An 8,564-nucleotide genomic window follows, 5' to 3' on the forward strand; every position below is an offset into this window, starting at 1 on the left:
TCAATGTTTCTCATTGGCAGCTCCTCTGAGCACTGACTGTTCCTGGTCCTTGCAGCAGCCATTTGACTCCTCTGACTCCTCTTTTGTAGCACTAGTTCTTATTGGTTACAGGTGTGGCCTGTTATCATCCAGCCTGCTCCTAATCTTTAGTAATAGGGTCCAGCTGCAACTCATTGGGGGATAAGATTGCATTCTACATTACCTCCTACACTGGAAAGGGATGTTTCTTGTGCAGAACCTGACCTGCTCAGTCAAGGTAATTTTTGTGACAGATTCCATTCTCAGTCCAGCTGGAGTTAGTCCAGATAAGCACTGGAACCATATCACAGAACCATAGAATGGTTTGGGTTGGAAGAGACATCACAGGCCATCTCCTTCCAAGCTCCTCCATGGTCAGGGATGTCACCCACTAGACCACGTTGCTCAAATCCAGCTTGGCCTTGAATGCTTCCAGGGATGAGACATCCACAACTCTGGGCAGCCCATTCCAGTGCCTCACTACCCTAACAGTAAAAATTTCTTCTTACTAGCTAGTCTAAACCTGCCCTCCTACAGCTTAAAGCCCTCTTGCCCCTGTGAAAGGTCCCTCTCTAGCTTTCCCCTTTAGGTACTGCAAAGCTGCTGGGTCTCCCTGGAGCCTTCTGTTCTCCAGGCTGAGCAGCTCCAGCTCTTTCAGTCTGTGTTCATGGGAGAGGTGCTCCAGCCCTCCGATCACCTTCATGGCCTCCTCTGGATTCACTCCAGCAGGTCCACATCCTTCTGATGTTGGGGACCCCAGGGCTGGATGCTGCACTCTGGGTGGGGGTCACCAGAGTGGAGCAGAGGAGCAGAGCCCCCTCCCCTGACCAGCTGCCCACAGGGCTTTGGATGCAGCCCCGGACATGGGCTTTCATTGGTTTTCTGGGCCACAAGTGCACATTGCCAAGACAATGCTGAGCTTCTTGTCCACCAATGCCCCCAAGGAAGAGCTACCTTCTGCTCTCCTCCAAGAGCTCCTGTATTTTTTATTAGTGTTTTCACTCTTGAAGCAACAGCTGACAGCCAAACCTCACACCTGGGCAGAGCTGGCACACTGCTGACTACACATAAGCTAAAAACAAAAACAAAACAGAAAATAAGAACAGTTTCATGCACAGCTCTCTGTTGGCTCTGGGCAGAGTGATACCTTATTCTTAAAATTAGTTCAGCATTTCCCATGGCTGAAGCAGTCAGTGCCCACTGCTCTCTAGGACGAGGAACCATCTTCCATGTGACACATGATTTATGCAGTGACCAACAGGTTTTTTTTTGTTTTATTTAAACCAGTTTATGTTACAAGACAGCTAAGTCTCTTCCCTTCTTTGAAGTGAAAGCAATGCTGGCCAAAAAAGCCTTTTATTGCAGGGTTACCAGAGATCAAGAGGAGGGCAACACAAAGTTTGCAAGCATCCACTTTCATCGTCAGCTTGAGATGTGCAAACACAGTACTGCAAAGTTGTTAATTTGTTTCAAAGACAACTAAAAAATTGCTGAGCAGCATTGCTTTCACTTTCTACTGTACAAAGGCTAAAAAGCAGAGGGCTGGTTTCCTACTGCTTAACACAGCACTTACAGCTCAGCACAGCACTGAGGCTCAGCAGAAATGCTGAACCTGATGTGAAATCAGGATCAGAAACACATTCCACCTGGAGCATTTGAGTTTGGTGGTTTAGGAATCACATAATTGAGCTGTAAATATACTTTCATTTCACTTGACCAGACAGAACCAATTTTTTCTTACTCAGGCCTTGAAACCACAGCAGGATGGCTCTTTCCCTTCAAGGCTTTGCCCTTCCAGCTGAGGTGCTCTGCATGTAAGTGGAAGGCCCAAGCTCTGGACTTTCTGGGGCAGCTGCCCACAGAGCAGCAACCTCATGTACCTAAAAGTATAGGTCACAAGGCAGGATGCCCTGCACCACCACGGGCTGATCTCAAACCCTTTCAAACAGTCAGGTCCCACAGGCACACAAGTGCCCTTTTATCCCACTGGGACCATGGTAAATCATTTCACTTGTGAGAAGGCTGACACCAATCCAGTCTTTTGTTAACCTGCATGTTTTTTGATGGAAAACTTTATATGAGAATTGAAGTCAAAACTACTGCCATGAAGTGAAAACACTATTTTATTTTTATAAAAGGCAATAATTAAAACAAACCCTACCAGTGTGTACATTGTACACATTTGAATGACACTTACAAGAATGAAGTCTCCATATACAGGGATTACAAGGCCACACTGGTAAAGGATGCACACAAACCCATACTGAACTTCACAGATGCCTCAGCTCCAGATCACAGTACCACTGCTCTATAACCACACCTGCACTGTCATTATTAGCATCCACACTACTTTATTCCACTACAAACTGTACATACACAGAAGCAAGAAGTTTATTCAGAGAGCACATATATTCGCAGAAAACATTTATTCGCTGGAATGAATAATCTCTCACTCTTCTGCTGCCATCTTCAAGAGATACTTCTTGTCAATCTTGAAGAGCCTCCAGCCCTCCTCAGTGGACAGATCTGAGGCGCCCCTTCTCTTGTAGAACCTGATGGAGGGCTCATTCCACTCGGCCACGAGGAAGTGCATGCTGCTGCAGCGGCACTTCACAGCCACCTGCAAACCAATGCCATACTGTCACAGTGCCCAGGGACAGCCAGCCACATTACTCACAACTGCACACCACCACAAGTCACTGAGTTCATGCCAGCAGCCACTGCAGCATTCCTCACAGTTTACCAGACTCTAGGCAATGTTTTAAGCTGCCTAGAGTACTGCCACCTCCTTTAATTCTGTTTAGACTTAGCTCTTAGACATACCTGACTCAAGTTCTTCAGAATTTCTGACCCAATACCAAGTCCTAAAAAAAACCAAAAAACAAGAAGCTTAAGTTTTAAATCTACAGAAGCTCTATGGGTAGTAACTCATCTAATTCTGCAATAGGTACCTCTGTACTCAGCCATCACATAAAAATCTTCAAGGTACAGCAGTTTTCCAATCCATGGATCATAAGTGAAGTAATACATGGCAAAGCCCACAACGCATGTTTCTGAAACAAAGGGTGTAACTTCAGCCTGACAGAACTCACAAAGTAAAAACACGTTAAGTTTTACATGCATTTTTAAACATACAGATTCTGAGACATGCAGACATTTGATACGAGGTTACAATTAAAAATGAAGTTTGCAAATAAGCACACAATTGTAAACACAAGTTCTGACAAACTGTTATCAGCCTAATAAAAAGATTGCTCTGTTCATACCCTGAAATCCTCAAAAGCACTGTCACAGTAAGTACAAACATGGCCTTTTTGTACAAAATAATGCACACCCTACTGATTCACTTCCAGTCTGGAAGTACTTTACACAGCAGCTCACAATCTAGATGATTGCCCCAGCTCTGCTCCCTTAGGAATAATCTGTCAAACCCTGATCCTTCCATGTATATTTCTCAGTAACTGCTGTGCCAGAAGGCCTATTAACAGGCCACCTTCACAGCAGCATTCCAAGCACTTCCACTGAGCATCACGCTGTTTTCTTTGCCTTCAGCACCAGGAAGTCAAGATAAGTAAAGCAGCAGCTTCAATTGTAACTCTGTGGCTCAAGAGAGAAGAGAGACCAACTCTTCCAACAAGAGCTCACTTGGACATAAACCCTGAGTATTTTAACTACATCTGCCATAACACCCTGCACATACTCTAAGAGAAGCGTGCAAACAGGTTTCTGCCATCTACTGTGTCTTTGGTAAAGGTTTGGGAGTAGCACTTGTCCCTGTAGGCCTTACCTCATATTATGATCATCTACTTTATTGTGTAACGGATCTTTTAGTTACCTCCCCGCCCATCCATGTACACAGAAGGGCCATGTACATGGCGAAGCTAGAGACTGTAACCTGAAGATTGGGGACAAATTAAAGAAAAAAATGTGATTTAACAGAATTACATAAAGGTAAGTCAGGGTCAAACAAGAAAAGCCATTTAATAATTGGAGTCAAGCACATTATGTTATACCTGATCTCCCATGCTTCCAGGATTAGCAACCACTTCAGCAGAGTATCACTATACATTATTGTATTTTACCAGTTAACCTAATCCTCCTACCCCAGTCCACTGGTGGAACCTCATCTACAATCATTAACATTAAGCAAATGATGCTTCTGTGTATTTAGCGTCCAAAAATAAGTATCAGGAAGCCTCACCTTCAGACGACCACTGGTCTTTAGGTACTTCTGCAACCAGACAGTGGTAGAAAGGGTGCTCGCCAAAACCATCCTCAAGCAGCTCTAGAAAAGCAGAATACACGCGCACCTGAGCCACAGGCGCTGTCACTCGGCCGCCAGCCGGGTGAGCTCCTGCACTCTCCCTACCTTTCTCAGTTAGCACGACCTGGTCCTCCATGTCCTCATATTTCGCCAGTTCCTGGAAGAGAAGGAGGATGTGAGCGGCCTCTCCCCACCCCCGTCCCTTGCGCAAGAGCTTGTTTTGTTTTGCTCCGGCCCCGGGCAGCGCTGCCCCCCCGCATCCCGCCCGCACCTTGATCAGTCGCAGCAGCTCGGGACAGTCCTCGGGACGCGCGGCGCGGATGCTGAACGAGGCCATTTTCGGCGACGCTTCCCCCTGCGGCCCCCTCGGCTGACGAGTCCCCGGTGTGTGAACAGGAGGAGCAGCTGTTTCTTCATTCGTGTCCCGGGCGCGGCGGCCACCTGCGGTCAGTCAGGCTGCGAGCATGTCCCGGCGGCGTTCGGCTGCTGGCGGTCCCGGTTCGCTACCGCTGCTTCCCCGACTCGGAGATTACGGCTGCCGGCTTCGGCCGCCGAATTTAAAGACGTCCTCGCCCCGCCTTCCCCGCCACCGCCAATAGGAGCGCCCGCGGTGCTCGGCCCGCCTTCTCCGCCACCGCCAATAGGAGCGCCCGCGGTGCTCGGCCTCAGCCAATGGCCGCGCCCCTCCCCGGAATGCTGCCCGGACCTGCCAGCAACAGCTGCGGCCGTCTCGTGACTCGCCCTCCCCCCTCCCTCCTCCGCGCGCGGCGCCCCCTGGCGGGGCTGGGCGGAGCTGCAGGGCGAGACCCTGGGCGGCGGGACCGGCCGAGCTCCCCCGCGCGGAGCCCCGGCACTGGCTGCCGCGGGACCCCGAGAACCGAGCCCGACAATGTCCTCAGCGCGGGACTCTCCCTGCGCGGGCGCCGTGCAAGGGCCGTGGCGCCGCCCTGGCCCCAGAGCGCGGGGCGTGTTTGGGGCAGTTCGTGCAGCGCTGGGGGAGAGAGGGAAAAGAGCCCCGATGCTGGCGGAGCAGCGATCCGTATCCAGCCGGGGCGTGGGGGAGCTTGTCTAGCGCCCAGGTACCCCCCCCCCCCCGGCAGGAGCGGCCTTACGGAGAAAGGTTCAAAGCACTGAAGTTTAACCTTGGGACGTTTCCCAGGCTGGCACCGCGACCCGCCTGACGGGAGGGGAAGGGGCTGTGCTGGCAGAAGCACAAAGGAGTGGGTTTAAAGCAGGGGGATCTGCCAGGAGTCTGCTGTAAGGGAGGCTCCGACGCCATCCCGATGGAGGTATGGATGTCACTGAGGAGAGAGGTGGGCGTGATGAGGAAAATTCCATCTGATAGACTCAACAACATGACTTTGGAGTATGAAAGGATGGAGGAATTCTCCTCAGCCCTGTGCTTCCTCTGGATATTACCTAGAGATACTGCTGGATGCTGAGAAATGAGCTGGATCATGATCTCAATGACCGTGGGGTCCACGGGCCTACAGCTGGGCCACCCAGAGAAGTGCAGCTCTTTGTGTGGTTTTGTTTTCACCCTCTTCTATTAGCTGTGCCTCTGTCATGTACATTCTTAGATATTGTAAAGGAGCTCTTTATCTTTAATTTAGCTTAATTTGACTTGTTTTAAGAGTGGTTTGGGATATGGGAAGACATTAAGTCATGCTGCTGGCTCTCACAGCACACCCCCATTTTTTCATGTATCCAACAAGCTACAAGGTTGGCCCTCACTCAGACAGAGGGACCAGCATGGAACATGATGCTGCAAGAGGATTGTATAAAGAAGTGGGTATAAAGCGTGTGTTCGGGTGGCTGCTGTTAGCACACAGTGGAAAGTGCCTGAAGGCCTGGGAGAGTAATTTATGCAAACACCCTAACTGGCTTGCTTTACCCTCTACTGGAGCAAGAACAGAGATGCCCAAAGAACAGAAGTGTTTCCATATCACTAAGCAATCACCAGTGGCTAGTTAAAATTCATTTGATGGGTTAAAAGTTAAAATTTATTTCATGGTTTCTGAGTCTGGAAATCCTTCAAGACAGGGTGTTTAGCAGGGAGACTGGATCTGAATAAACTACCAAAGAACAGACTCAGCCTAACAACATACCTTTAATGAATACAGATATTTTCATTCCCTAGAAATTATTAAACAGGGATCAGAAATGGGAAATATTGTCTCTGTGAGAGACAACAGCCTTTGTGTTGTCTCAACTCTCTTTGTTTTGCATTTCACAATGAGGAAGTCACACTATCAGGAAACCTACTGCTGTGTAAGAACACAAAGTGCCTGCTTTCTTTCTTCTCAAGTCAGAAAAGTCACATGATTTAGAAGTTGAAGTCTCAGCAAAAAAAAGACCCAAACATTTTCTCCCTTGGCTGTTTTTGAAAATCCTGCTTTAATTTGCTCAGAAATATGCTGATATTTTGTTGCTCAAGATAATACAGTTCATTTGATTTAGCTTTCAAATTCACAAGGCAGAAGCAAAAAATATTTTAAAAAATTCATTATGTGTCAAAAAGCATTGAACAATAGGAAATGCATAAAATTTAGTGAAAAAAACCTTTAAAATAGCTAATTAAGATATCTAGATCTCAGAGACTATGGTACAATGATTTAGTTATGTATTATTAAGGGAATGTTCCCAGAATAAGTAAGTTTAATAAGAATGGTGAGACTATTTTACAAAAAGGCTCCAAAGGACCTCAGTTTGTGAATTAATCAGACTAATTTGGCATGTGTTTTACAGCTTCTTCCTTTTGTCTCTGGTCTGTTTATCTTTGAGCAGGTTTCATGTCATCTTGACATAGCTGAGGCCAATGATGAAATCTTTAATGACCTGCACACGGCTTGGATTTTATCCTTCAGGGATCATAGCCTGCTATCTGCCCTTCTCTCCAAGGAATGAGTAGTGGCAAGTCTCCTGAAAAGGATCAACGTTTTTTAAAATTGTGCAAATATGTGTGCTGGCAGGTGGCTAGCAAATGTGTTTAAGGTAAACCAATGTTGAAATAATCTGTTATAATGAAATATGCACTGAAGTCTGGATTAGCTCTTCTGTACCAGCCAGCTGCTTCTTCCATGCAGAACCTGCTGACTGTGAATCCATCTGCATTTCCAAGAGGGTTGGACTTTGGTGTTTGAGATGATAAAATAGAACTATCTGAAATGTGCATAACTCCTATTATTCTTACTGTGTCATTTCCCTAAATATTACTCATAAGAGAAACAGAAAAACTTGTGCAAAATAGCAAGCAGCACTTTCTTTTTTAGCATGCAACAGGAACTGTTATAAACAGCTGTTAATAAAAGCACATGGAGCATTGTGTGGTGATTGAGGCAAGTTCTCCCCACATCCTGCCCGGAGATGGAGGGCTTCTCTAGTCTGAAGATACAGGAAACAGCCAAGCCAGTTCCCCCAGATCCTTTCACAGCAATGCAACTGAACAATTTATTCAGAGTTATGGGACCCCATCTGCACTTGTATCAAAAGCATGTTTTTATTTGCATCTAAATTTTCTAATGTTCTCTTTCCTTGGAGGATGGACAGAAAGGCTCAAAGTGGGCACCAGCTTTCTTTCTTTACTGTTCAACTAATCAAACTCTCTTCCCCTGTTTTAATTTTTGATTTCCTCCTTTGCTAGGAAGATTCCTTGCATTCCTGTATGGATGCCTCTCTCATGCCTCAGAGGTTCTCTGTTTGTAATAAATAAGAGGAAAAGGAGAAAAACTCCTTGTTCCACATTAAAATGCAATGAGTTAATGATTTTTGATTGTGCTAATAAATATTGCCAAGTATTTCAATCCAAGTTGTATGTCCTGTCAAATCTCTGGAGCAACATACAGAAAATGCAATTAATATTCAGTATTGACCTGTGATTTTTCATAATTTTGGACATTGGGATTCTCTTATCATTTTCCACTGGTTGTTTTTTTGGTAATCCTTAAGACCTTGTGTTGATATTTATGAGTTCACAATTACTTCTGATGTTTTATTCAAGCCATTTAAAGTTAAAGTTTATCAGCACTAAGCTGTACATGGAAAAAAATCTGTCAGAATAGTACAAATACTAAATAAATACTGCATGAGCAATGCTCAGAATTCAGGGCAAATGCAAAATTAAAAGTTTCATGTGATAAAGCTATATGAATTTTCATATGCTGGCAATAAAAGGACCATAATTTTTCTTCATTATCTTTGAAAACATATTTTAGATCATTAGAACCCTGTTCCTGTAGGCTAATACATCTTATCTGCCATTTGTAATTATGGAGTTTAATGA

General features: G+C 45.8%; 1 protein-coding gene across 1 annotated transcript; it reads right to left on the reverse strand.

Annotated features, from left to right (window-relative positions):
- Positions 1 to 1,269: 1,269 nt before the first annotated feature.
- Positions 1,270 to 4,847, reverse strand: SAT1 (spermidine/spermine N1-acetyltransferase 1). The gene is made up of 6 exons (XM_064707186.1): positions 4,554 to 4,847; positions 4,388 to 4,439; positions 4,220 to 4,303; positions 2,970 to 3,071; positions 2,842 to 2,882; positions 1,270 to 2,638 (listed from the first exon to the last, which is right to left on the reverse strand). Exons 1-6 carry the CDS (start codon positions 4,617 to 4,619, stop codon positions 2,468 to 2,470), a joined length of 516 nt encoding a protein of 171 aa, XP_064563256.1. The 5' UTR covers positions 4,620 to 4,847; the 3' UTR covers positions 1,270 to 2,467.
- Between the last annotated feature and the right edge of the window lie 3,717 nt (positions 4,848 to 8,564).

This window comes from Zonotrichia leucophrys, chromosome 1 (assembly GCF_028769735.1).
Source record: "Zonotrichia leucophrys gambelii isolate GWCS_2022_RI chromosome 1, RI_Zleu_2.0, whole genome shotgun sequence".
Lineage (NCBI taxonomy): Eukaryota > Metazoa > Chordata > Aves > Passeriformes > Passerellidae > Zonotrichia > Zonotrichia leucophrys.